At 45.9% G+C, this 13,276-nt stretch overlaps 1 protein-coding gene across 1 annotated transcript in view; it reads right to left on the reverse strand.

Moving 5' to 3' along the window:
• Positions 1-13,276, reverse strand: part of TMTC1 (transmembrane O-mannosyltransferase targeting cadherins 1) — a 149,171-nt gene that overhangs the window by 32,020 nt on the left and 103,875 nt on the right. Inside the window, 1 exon segment of the mRNA XM_040596045.1 lies at positions 8,998-9,111. Within this exon segment, the coding sequence (XP_040451979.1) occupies positions 8,998-9,111 (114 nt within the window).

Here is a 13,276-nt window from a genome sequence, read left to right on the forward strand (position 1 = left end):
GTCCTGCTCAAGAAGTCGGGGGGGGGAGGTGTGCCTAATCACCAGTGCCTGCATCTGCTTCAGACACCTGCCCAAGGTGCCCTTCCCCTGCTGCTGCTGAAGGGTAGGGGGTCCCCCACAGATGCCTTGGGTACCCCAGCCCACCTCAAATGACCTCTATCTTCTAGTGGGAAGAAGTCACCCACATTTTGGCACTGAGCACCTACAACATGAGCACTGAGAGACAGTGCTCATCCCTGCCACACTTCCCATGTGGCCTGGGACAACTCTGTCTCTCAGGGTTACCATGCCCCATCACTACAGTGACAATAACAAAACTCCTCTGCCCTGTACTACAGCCTCCCCACTCATTACACAACCCCACCGCAGTGATGACAGCCTCCAGCTACAGTCAGTGGCCGGCACAGCAGGATCCTGATCTCAGCTGGGATCTCCAGAGGCCAATTTGGTATAAATAGGAAGTGCTGAACTGCAGCCAGGGATCGGTGGAAGGAGGAAAGGTCCTGGCTGTACAGCTTCTTCCCCCACCAGGCAGCCCAGCTGGCAGGAACAGCAGCCCACAGGCACCCTGCCACCACCACCACCAAACTCTTTCAACAGGGTGAGTCTGATGGGCAGAGCATGGCTGCTGTCCCCTAACATCTAGGGAAACCTCTCCAGGACAGAAATGTGAGAAAAAGGGAAACTGAATCGATTCAGTCTGTAAATTGACAAAAGCCCCATGAATTCTTTGACCCTGGCATCCATTAAGAAAAAAACCCCAAACAACATATCCAGAAGCTTGCCATTTAAAAAACAAACCTGTAGCACATTAAACGGTATTACCATTTACGAATTTTCATTACATTTTCAAACTTGGGCAGGAGTAGAAGCTTAAAAGTCAAAGCTGAGGAGAAAAAAAGGATTTCAAGTCAAACAACATTGCAGCTAAATATAAATAAATAAATAAATAGATAAATAAATAGATAAATAAATAAATAATTTTCTGCTAAACTCACATGTTCCCTGTGGTGCCAAGGCAACATGAGGTTATCAAACTGGGCTGCTTGTTTACATTCTCACATAAAGAATTCATGCAGGATCCATGTAAGTCCTGAAAATCTCAGAAACCACTCAAGCCCAACAAAGGACTAATAATTCATGACATGGCTGACCTACAGATAGCACAAACATACACACCTCCACAGAATCCACAGAAGCCAGAGGGACACCACAGCAAACGGGACCATCGGGTGAGTTCTTCAACCCAACCATTACATGAGGGGATGAAATAACCACATATATCTCATCTAAGCAGATGGGGCGAAATCACACCTGTCATCTCCCAAGGTTCACAGGTGCCAGAGGAAGTTGTACGGCCCCATACTGTCACCCGCGATGACAACTGTCTCTGAGATGCCTGGGGGTTGCCTCAGTCTTTGGTATAAACCCAAGCAGCCCCATTCCAGCACCACTCAAATTGCTTGAAGGGGCCGTTCAAAAGCCTGGGGATCAGCAGAGTGCCTCAACTACTCCTGCCAAGCCTTCACAGAAAGTCTCAAGGTTACCCTTGACAGACGTGCATTGGGAACCAATTTTTCTGCTGACCCTTGGTAAGGACCAGCGAAGGCAAGTCTTTGATGATTTAGTACAACAATGATCAGTGTGACCTGGTCATTCTTTGAGCAAAGTTTTCATAAAGACAAGGACAGAAGACTAGCAAAAAAGAAATGGCTGCGGGAACAAGTAATTAACCCTTGGACTTGTGTTTCTCATTAGCCACTAGTGAAAAATAGACTTGAACACCTGCAAAATACAGCCATAGGTTTCTCTCTGTATAGCCCACATAAAATACAAAATAGATGCCTTGTCCCAATAAAACAACAGCTTTGCAGCTTCATTAGAGACGCATTCTCCATTTCCCAGATTGTTAGCATCAGCCCCCTATATGTAAGTAGCCAGAGCAATGATGCAGTGTCTGAGGAGGGCTACAGTCATTCTTGTAGCTGATGGGGGCTCTTCTCCAAGAAGATGTGTTAGAAAAGCCAGCAAGTCCCTGAAGGACCTGCACCCACAACAGAAACCATGGTCTAGGAAGGGACCCTGCCTGTAAACACCAGTGTCCAGGGGTGAGTTACACATACATCTGTCCATCCCAGCAGACACATCAGCTTCCATTGCTGTCAATGCAGTTCCAAGGCACACATGATGCCTCTGCATCAGGGCTCATGGTTACACTTAGACCACTTTAGTTTTTGAGTAAATAACAGCACATGCTTGATTGATATTTGGTTACTAAAAAGCAGAAAAACTAAGCAGAGGTGGAGCACACCCCAAAACAGGCACGGATTAGCACTTCATAGAGAACAGGTTCAAAAATACATTACACTAGCTGAAGTAATTTGGCCATCATCCCATGCACTGTGTTGTAAAGGCCATTAAGTCTCCAATTCAAATTATCAGGCAGGCCTTTCAGCCATCAATTACTATTAAATCCCTCAACAATTTTGTCTAGCTTCAGGACAGCCACCATATACGTACACAAGAGCACCAATTACCCCAAAAGCCTGTTGTCGAAGTGTGATTCAGACGAACATGGCGCAAAGATGTTTCCGACTGCTTGGATGTGATCTGCCTCAGTAACACAGGGTATTATGTGAAGTCTCTATGAAGCAGTTTCTTCAAATGCCTAACCAGAGGGCTTGCTCCAAAGGCCTAAGTAACACCAAGTGTCAGAAGGGCACTCACGGTTTCAGGAGCAAATGCAGCCCTGGCAGTCACAGCAAAGCAGCACTACACATTTTTGACTCACTGTAAAAACAGGCTAACAAATGGTGCTGGTATTTTAATTCTTTCCAGAAATAAATCACAGATGGTATCCAAGGCCACCTGCAGTCCATGCTGAGAGGCATTTTCAAGGCACACACAGAGACACACACACACAAAGGGCTGTAGGAACACAATTTTTTTACTGCATGAAGAGTGCAATTTAACTGAATTTAAACAACCCCGAATTCTGTTGATTTAAGATATATAAAAACCCAGTGGGAAGGTGTGTGGGAAAGCTTAGCAAGAAACCTGAGTCTCCCTTACAGCATTAGGGCTTTATTTCTAAAGTGGAGTGAGGAAAAAGAGCAGCCTCACTTGCTCCTTTTCTACCCATTTCAGCGATGTTATGAACCAATTTTATTCCCTCGGTGAGGGATATGGATATGGTACCTAAACAGCTTCCTCCTCCCTCCTCCTCCATCTAGCCTGCTTTTGAGTACCAAGTATACATAAGCATGATCTCATGACAGTTCTTGATGCTACAAACCAGCATTCCCAGTTTCCATGCTGTGAGCAATGCCCTAAGCTGTATTATTTGCAAGCTCTGCAAGAGCCAGACTACACATGCCACAGCACCAAGCATTTTCATACTGGTTCATCTGCCTTCTGGCCCACTCTCTCCTCCCTCTCAAGGCTGAGCACCAGAGCAGCTCCCTGAGCCACAAGGAAAGCCATCCGGAGAGTTCCTGCTTGCTGCCCAGAGGCTCTCCTCTCTGGAAGACACCACAAGAGAGAAGGGAGGTTTCTGCATGGCAGGCTGGTCCCCTTCCTGCTCTGGTCAGCTGCATTTGGCAAAGAAAATCCAAGGGGAGCTTGTGACTATGAACCTGTTGATGTGCAGGCACACTGCAGATATGTGTGCCCTCTCACGTACACACACCAGTGCATTTACGTACATAAACTCACAGTATTACATATATGGTGGATATCTCCTGCAGGACCCTACTATCAGGTATTACACTGACAGTAAGAGTCAGTTCACACACTTGCCCATGCCTCCCTTGGGAGACAGCAGCACTCCAGAGAGCAGCTCCAGGTTGCCCTGCAGTCCCTGATGCTTGCAGGGACAGCCTAAGTCTCTCTCTCTCCTCCCTTGGCCTTACTGTCCGTATTTTTTCTTTCAGCACTCTTCCTTCTTTAGTCCCCTAATCCCAGTTCATTTCTGTGACTTACATCCAGAAAAAAGCAGTTATGAAGAAATAATTCATTTATGATTTGATCATTTTGTATCATTTAATGGTCAAAGTATCTGCCTTCACACAAAGACAACTTTCTCCCCTACTATTAAACACAATACTCTACTGACATTTCTTAACTAAGGGCAAATCTGTATGTTTTTATATCCAAAAGTACAAACATGAATTTTTAATGTTGACCTTTAGCCAGACACAGAAATGTAGCTTGAATAGCACAGAACTATTATTAGCCTGTTTATTCACCCAACGCCAGTAAGAAACCCAGCAACCTCCTTCAGCCCCACTTGCTGTCACCCACATTGATCTGCCTTCCACGGTTAGCATGGCCCTGGCAATGAACACGGAGACAGATGGTAAGAAAACGCTGCTTTGGGAATTAAAATTTTGAATTAACGCAATTGTAGCAGGGAAGGTGAATCCCCCCCTTCCCCCCTTCCATTGTTAGAAAGGTTACTAAAACTGTAACAAATGTTCATCAAATGGGTTTTAAGGCTTTACTGTTTCTCTCTCTCTGCACGTCAGCTCATGTGTGTTCCTGAGGAGCGAAAAAACAGTCTCAACAGCAACATCAAGCAAACAAGGCTGGGGAGAAGTAGGACAAAAGCTTGGTAGCTATCAACAATAGCAAAAATATCTTCATTACCACATGAGAGTTGTTCTTCATATTTGCGTGAGGTTGCATGACCTCTTATTCTCACTCACAAGCTTGAGAGTGATGAGACAAATATTATTTCAGATAAGATCAGCTCTGTTTGATCTACAGGAGCAGGGCATCTCTGAAATTCCTAGCAGCAGCTGCAAATCTGCAGCAGAAGCGGCAGCAAGAATGTTAAGGCCAGCTTTCAGAGTAGCCATGGTCAACCCAAATCTCAGAGTATTTCTGGCCTTTATTTTAACACCAAAAAACCCCCAAGTATCTCCTGGGGTCACTACCGTGTGTCAGGCAAAGCAGCCTAATCCAGCAGCGTGTTTGTGTTGTTTTACTGAAGGCAAGCTGGAAGGTTTATAAGCCACTGCTACAACTGTAGAACACCAGCTGTCCATCAGGGCTGCTTTATGGATAACTCATCTTGCATCCCCAAAGGGCTCTCCATTCCCCTTTTAGGAACCCAACATACAGGAGGAGCTTTTCCAACGTACACAGAATGTTTTTTCTTTTCATTCTTCCCCTCTCCAATTCCAGTGTTGTTCTTCATTTTTGCATTTCATTTCCGTTTTCATTTCCCCTGCTTTTGGACAGCATAATTAGATTGCACTAATTACCTAAGCCTGGCTCCATCAGGGTGTTGTGTCACTGGCCCCTGGGCTGGGGTAAGGAATCAGTTTTTTGACAGACCACCCGCAATGGCATCAATGGGTGGCTGTCAGGATCAATCGCCAAGTTTGCCTTGGAAACCTGCCCTGCAGTTTCACTGTCAGAGAAAACACATTCTTCTCCCCCACCTATCTGTCCTGAAGTTAACAGAGATACACCAACATGTGCCAGCAGAGGATCCCACCTGCCTTGGAAAGTGGGAATGGGAGCAATCCATTAAAGCACCAGGGATCAATTTTCCCAGGATTTAGTCTCAATTGCTATTATTTCACTATGTAACCTGTGTGCACTTCAACATCTTTTCCCACACTATAGCTACAACCTCAGCTGCCTGTTCCCCAGGAGCAATGCTTTGCTAAATAGCTACATCGCAACTGACGCTTCTGGCAGAGCAGCGGCACGTGGATATGCATCATTACGTTCGTGGAACGGTAATTGCAAGCAGTTCAAGCCGTTGACTGCAGACTGACAGGATCACTTTTGTTTAGCAAACAGTTAAACTCAAGTCACCAGAGACCAAGCAGACCTACACTGTAATTTGGCACAAGCTCTAGAAGTGAGCTGGAACAGCGCATCACCCATGTGCCTCAGACGGAGCTGGCATGAGGCAATGCCGCTCTCCCTCTCCTACTTCCCAGGAGCTCCCAGGTGGTGGCAGAGGCATTTTGCATCCTTATTGACTCCATTTCCTTATTGTCTTATTGATCTGCTCACTGCACACTAGGCAGATATGATACTTTGATCTTCCATACTTCTAACGGTGCTGCCACCGGATTACGAAGCCTGTTGAGCAGCTTGTACTTTCTGTAATCTGTGGAGTGTAGATCCACCTGGACTCACCTGGAGAGAGGACACCCAGTGAGGGGTACCTGGGGGAAAGCAGGGAAGCTTGTTGTGTTAGCACCTGAGCTGCTGGTCTGCCTACTCTCTGACAAGGAAATTCACGCAGCAAGTAGCAATTCAGCTTCCCAGCTGTTCTTCCATTTTCAGGTCAGCCCAGTGGCCAAAAATACTCTGAACCATCAAAACGTGGTCAGGACACTACAGCTACTACATCCTTCTCTCTAATTGTAGAGTAATCGGTCTACAATCAGAGAAGCAACTGCACAGCAGGAGTCAGTGAGGATGGGTAAACAGCTTGGACATGAACTCTCTTCTTATCCGTAATACCAGTCTAGAGTCTTCCACTATATCCACCATCACGTTGCCTGTCCCACATCCATCACTTTCTCCACTGCTTCAACACAGCCATCACGTGTAGGTACCTAGTGGAGGCTGCAAGACCTGCACACACCCCAGCCATTTCAGAAGGGTACGTCTGAGGGGAAAACACGGAATGTAATTCTCAACAGTAGAACACGCTATACTTTCTACTTACACTGTTTTATTGCTTATTACACAGGCCCCAGATAACTTCCCTGTGACAGGGGTGGGAAGAAGGGGTAAAAATAAGGGAAGTGTAAGTGCAGAGAGATGAGGTGACAGGACCAAGTAATGCAGCTTACCAATGATGGAGCCAGCAGGAGACTCCCAACTCCTGGTCCGTGCTGCCACATCAGATAGTGAATGTGCAAGGTGGGGACAAGGCCTTGCTTTTCAAAAGTGCCAACTAATCCTGAAGCTACTGAAGCAAGTAGAGCACTAGCACTGGTGCCACTGAGACACCGAGCACATACAGAAAAGCGTGGTTGGTTCTGTGTGGCTCCAAGCCCTGACAAGGCTTCGGATGCTCTATAAACAGTACCACCAGCACAAACCATGCAATCTAATAAAGTTGAGGAAATGTTTGCAATCAGTTCTCAAAACAGACCCTTTCATAATAGGAATACTGCAGAGCAGAAGACAGCATTATAATTATAAGAAATGGGTGCTGCTGAGCTAGAGAAGAGCAAAATCTTTTGTCCGCAAATCCCATTTACACAAGCAGAGGCAATGTTGGTAGGAGCAGTTCAGTTACTCTCTGTACTAGCACATACACTGCAGGGCTTGGATATTTTTTCTTAGTCCCTCTTCTTTTTAAATTGCAACGGGCTTTTCTGGTAAGTTGGAGAAAGTTCAGAGACTAGCTACAAGAATGAGTGAAGGAGTGCAAAACCTCACATAACACTGAAAACGCTGGCTGCTACATCAGTGGGTTGTATCAAGCAACAGGTTAAGGAAGAAGTTGATCACTATGGAAAACAGACTTCTGGTAATGGAATCTTCAGTGTGGCACTTAGAGGTATAAACAAATCCAATGACTGGAAGCTGATGTTAAACAAATCAGACTAAAAATAAAGGACATTTTCAACAGCCAAAGTAATTAACCTTCAGTACGATTTATTGATGGTTGTGCTAGATTTTCCGTTCCTGGAAACATAAAAAAATAGGATGGAGGGTTTTCTAAATTACTTCCTAAATGCTCAGCATTGTAAAACAGAACAGGATGCTGCTCAAAAAAGCTAAAAATCACCTTCACCCAGGTTCAGGCCCTTCTCAGTGACAATGAAATCCTGTTCTCTCAGCTTAACCTGGGTGAGTTAGGAGCCCTTGGAGAGCCTTTGTTATAACCCCGTCAGCTGGCCAGAAGACAAAAGAGAAATGTAATTTCTGGAGTTTCCTGCCACACCACATATTGAGAAAGAACATTTCTTGCACCTCCTGACATGCCCTATGGAGCTGAGCTCTGCCCTTGCTGTCCATCAGAGCCACTCCTCACCTTGTCTGTCCTTCCCACATATGCTTTTATTCCTGGAGACATTATCTGCGCTCTCCATGTCTGCTTTGCCTTGCCACTCTTCCCACTGCCCTTTTCCCTGCGCTCATTTCCCTGAGTGGCTTGTACCTTCTGCCAAACCTCCAGGATCAGGGGAGAGGTCTGGGGAACTGGGGTGACCTGCTTGCTGCACCAAGCGCTGCCTGGGCAGCGGGGAGCAGCTGAGGCCCTGGCCAAGCTGCACTAACAGCTCCAGCAGGAGTGGCAAGCGGAGGGATGCTGCTCACAGGGAGTCATCCCTTCCGTGCGTGGTCAGGAAGGTCCTTCAGAGATACCATAGGAGATGTCCCGTATTACAGCCCAGTCCTGGGCCCAGATTTCCATGTATCTATGGACAAGGCATTTCACCTTCCTGCGTCAGCTTCCCCCTGTACAGAACCCTGTTGTTACTGCACAGCAGCATTTTCAGGATCAATTAGTTTAGTGTTCATGCAAAGCTCTGTGGACAGAAGCCTCAATACAAGTAGTAAGTACTATTGTTATTACTGCGCTTCAGATGGCTACAGCACTGGCATTTTCCAGGCATGCACCATTAACAATTTGCTAAGATAAATGGCCCAGGAACCTGAAAATGCATTTAGGACAACTACCTCCCCGTTACCAGCATACATTCAGCTGCATAAATGACACCTCATTGCTCAATGTGTAGCTATGGTAACATCTCTATCTCATATATTGAAGTGCGCACGCACACACACACACACATATATACACGCGTGGAGGTGAAGGGAAGGCAGGCTACCTCATTTAATGACACACAAACACCAAGCCAGGGAACTTTCCCAGCCTCCAAAAAGCTGAGCTGCCCTCAGGAGCCTGCGGTGAGGAACAGGCAACTCACCCCACGCCCAGCAGGGAAGGGCTCAGCTAACAGCAGGCTGCACTGCACAGAGCGAGCCCCTCCAGGCCCTCAAGGGACTTACTTGAGAGCAGTTTTGTAATGGTAGATCGCCTCAACGTTACGGCCCTGGTCTTTCAGAAAATTGGCATAGTTGTAGTGCACCTTGGCATTGTGGGGCAGGGTCTTCACTCCTGAGCTGCAAAGAGGAACAGAAGCAGGACAGTGTTAGTGGCCAGGTTACCCCACCTTCCCCGAGGTCCACCTTCTCAGTCCCTTTTTCTCAAAAGTTTGCTTGGATTTTGAGTGCCTTCTTGCCTCCTGCACACTACTTGTGCCAACACAACTTATGTTGCAACCCCAAGCTTCTTTCACGCACTGGTACACCATGTACCCCAGGCAGACATAAATACGTGGCAGCAATTCAACTTATCCTGTCCCCTTTCACTGCAGGCGCCTCTAGCACCAACACTGCAACACTCCCTGTGCCCAGATGCTGTCGTATTTCAAAATCTGAATTACTACATTGAAAGGCTCTAAAAAGGCTAATAATTAGAGGCAAAGCATGTAGTACTTTCTATAATATAGACCTAACAGGCTCCCTGCTTAAACCTGAGTGTCACAAAGCTCCTTATGAAAATTTTGATTTACATCTGTCAGCTGCAGGTACCAGAAAGAAGGTATCGTTTCCATATGCATCAGCCACTAGAGGGGATGCATAGCATACTCTGAGTACCAAGCCAGCACGAATGCACTGCTTAGCACTGAGCGGAGTATGGCTAGGAGGTGAGGACTAACGGGACTCTCGCCCTTAGCTGGCAAGTGGTATGCTCTGGCATTATAACAGATGACTGAGGCCATGTGGCTGCACAGCCACCCCACCTCTCCCCTGCCATGTATAGATTGGACTCAACAGTTGGAATTAATAATGAGGGCACAAAGACAAAAGGAGAAGAGCGAGCATATGCTTATTTACTTAATAGAGAGCACAGAAAGCAAGGTACACCTTGCACAGCTAGAGGAAATGCTGTTTCAAGGTTAAAGGGAGAAAGAAATCACAGGAGCACGTATGCTATGGAAACATTTCCCTGTGAGAATCCAGAGAAGTCGGTGCTCCGTTTAATGGGGGGAATCTTTTCCAGCACATAAATAGGGGCTCTCTGAGGTAATGGGAAATAAGGATGGATGAATTTGTTCACATAAAACCAGACAAAGCGCTGTTTCTTGCTCACAAGCAGATTCCTGCCAGCTGCTCATTTCCTCCCCCACCCCCCGCCCCATCTCTGACTCTCCTACCTCAGGTAGGAAAAGCAAGGATTAGAAAACTCCCAAGTCTTGTTGCTTTGCCTTGTTTGTCTTGTCTCTCCTGTTTAGCTTTGGTGGGCTTGGAAGTTAATCACAAGACAGGTCACACACAGCTCCTACAGTGGGGTGCACACTCTCTCCCGTGGGGAGAATGCACCCGCAGCTGCAGAAAGCTTTTGTCAGGGATTTCATTAGAAAATGGTGCTAGAGAATCGTAGTGGCAAATATCATATCTTTTTGGTTATCTGCAGCCAGTGGTATCAAGCATCGCTAATGCCTACTTGTAAAGGTTCCAAAGATTTGCCCACGGCTGCCTTAGAGAGTTCAGCACAACACAGCCACAGTTTGCCTACTGAAATTAAAAACACACCTTGCATTTGGCTTCCTAATCATCAGGTATTTCCAAATTACTTACTGGGAGCACTACACGAATAAGACATTTTGTGACTAATCGCTGAATTAAATCAGTTAATTGATGCTATTCTTAAGAGAATGATTTTTCTATATTAGTTTTCACAAAGATATACTGCACCAGCAGCAAGTAATGTGTGACTGCTATGGCTATGTTAATTTCCATTGGCCTTGGGAGCTATTAACTACACACTTACAACCTCTGGGCATTACTGGAATATTAATTCTTATACAGAGAGGGTTTCATTACATCAGCACCAGCGTTACAGGCAGAGACACACACAAGCACTCAAAACTGCTGCTCTCTCAGAGCTACATGTGATGAGTTGCTGGTTCTGCTACAGCCTCTGCTGGAACAGAGCAAACTGAGGAGTACATTGCATATGCACAACTACTTCAGTTCTAATGAAATACAGTTTTAACAGTAAGATACGTATGTTTAAATATTTTAAGTCTGGACTGTTTCCCTTTAAATAGAATTTATTATTAATCCTGCTAGTCCCATTTATTAAAATGTCACTAATAAAGCTTCTTTCAACTGCGTGCTTCTGCTGGAGGTGGAGGTGACACAGGAAAGGCAGAAATCTGTTTGGGTTCTTGCGATGCTCTCTTCTGCATCACACTGCTCACGCTCCCTGACCTATTTATTCTCCTCACATGGGTGGGGAGGATGGATTTCATTTTGCAAATGCACAAAGCAATGACTGAGGCTGCTTGGAGTCTCTGCCCTGTGGGAGGTAGTAGCAAACAGTGCTGGGCATGGAGGGGATTTTTTAGGAGAGTATAGGCAAACACTCCTGCTAATTGCTTCTTGACCAGCTGAGAACATTGTTTGCTCGTTGACTGAGGAAACAATAATGTCCATAATGCAAGCCAAGCAGGAAAGGGTGGAGTATAAATAACAAAGCAGAACACAATGTTCTTCCATTTCTGCTTCCTGCAAGCCCCCAGTCTCTCAATATTTCAATCTAATTTTCCAATGTGGTTTTCCAAACTCTCCTATTTCTCTCTTTCCCAGCGCAGCACACACGTGCCCTTCTGAAAACCTATGGCACAGATATGACTCCTGTCAGAAACTAGCCCACCAACATCAGACGTCACTTCTCTTGAGGATTTCCTTCCTTTTTGACTTCTATGACAGCAGTAAGCAACATAAATGGAAAATAAACAATAGGCAAACCCTTTTACGTAACACTTCCTCTCCCTGGAAAGGCAGAAGCCTATTAGCCATAAATCAGAGAAATAAAATACCACTGGTATTTTCCAACATCAAATACCAGCATTACCTAAATCCCACTTCAGTTGGGAAAAGCGTCCTGTGAACCCCTCTGTTGTTTTGCTAAATGCATGTCCTGCTCTGCAAAGTAACTGGGTGCAGGGCTGCGGCTTCATTGATTTTCTGTGATCTCCATATGAAAAGTGCTCAGTTCACAAGGAAATGAGGCCACTCCTGCCTCAGCAGGAGCCCTGGGAGATGGATGGGGTCTCCTCTGCTTTGGGAATCATTATCATCAATAAAGGTTCTATACAGCAAATTATTCTCTAGATGACACAAACAACCACTTTCCTTGGCCTCCTACCCTTGTATCGATTTCATAGATAGCAATGTTGAGCCATATTAAACTGTTTTGTAGAAGATGCACAAAACACAACAGGACTTGCTCTCCTCAGCTGAGCTAGCTTTCAGAAGTAACAAAGCAACACAGCAGTAAACGCCACCTTTGGGGCTGGGCTGATTTTTGCAAATTACTTAAGTCAGCAGACTTGGCTTGGGAGGGAAAACTGCTGACTAAGAAAGTGGCACTTTCATACAGTTCCTTTGCTGGTTACTGCGTTTCCAGGCACTGTCACAAACGTGGGCAGCATATGCAGATGCTTTCCAGGAGCAACAGGAAACGTGGCAGCTTGACAAACCTTGACTAGGTCAGTACAGCAGATGCAGGGGTTAGCCCACAGCCCTCACCACCTCCTCTCTGGCTTCAGACATCAACACTGACCACGGCTGGAACCTGTGGAGCCTGACCTCCTGGCCTACGCATTTGCTCTATAGGGTAGTTCCTTAAATATTTAACAAATAAGCCCTTCCTGCCCACCTGCCAATACAGTAAGACAAACTGCCCGGGGCTTCTAGAGATCTGTTGGAATAATACACTTCAAGCAGCTAGACCTCTATATATTTGGCCACTTCTTATACTTGTAGCTCATTTGCTTCTCATTTAGTCCTTGCACATATGCTAGTGCACCTATGCGGAGATGCATCATTTCCTCAGACAGCAGCATCCTCCCCCACACTGCTCCTTTCAGCCAGGACCCAGTAGGATGCAGAAAACTTGGCCCCTGGGCTGGAGACTGAGAGTCAGGATGGCCCAGAGATGGCAACAGTGCTGCTGCACAATGTCAAAGCAGGGTAAGCCTTAAGAATGAGACAATATGGGGTACAAGCACAAAACTGGTAACATAGTGAGTATACAAACGTTTCCTGGACCAGCGTAGAGAAGGCATGCATAAAAGAACAAGTCTCAGCCAAAGGAATCAAGACAGATCGACCCTGAAGAACCACATCCAAGCAAATGAAGGAATGGAAAGTAGAGGTGAAGGGGAATAAAAAAGTAAGGAGGAAAAAAGCAGTAATTATTAAAGCAGCAACT

Source organism: Falco naumanni, chromosome 5 (assembly GCF_017639655.2).
Source record: "Falco naumanni isolate bFalNau1 chromosome 5, bFalNau1.pat, whole genome shotgun sequence".
NCBI lineage: Eukaryota > Metazoa > Chordata > Aves > Falconiformes > Falconidae > Falco > Falco naumanni.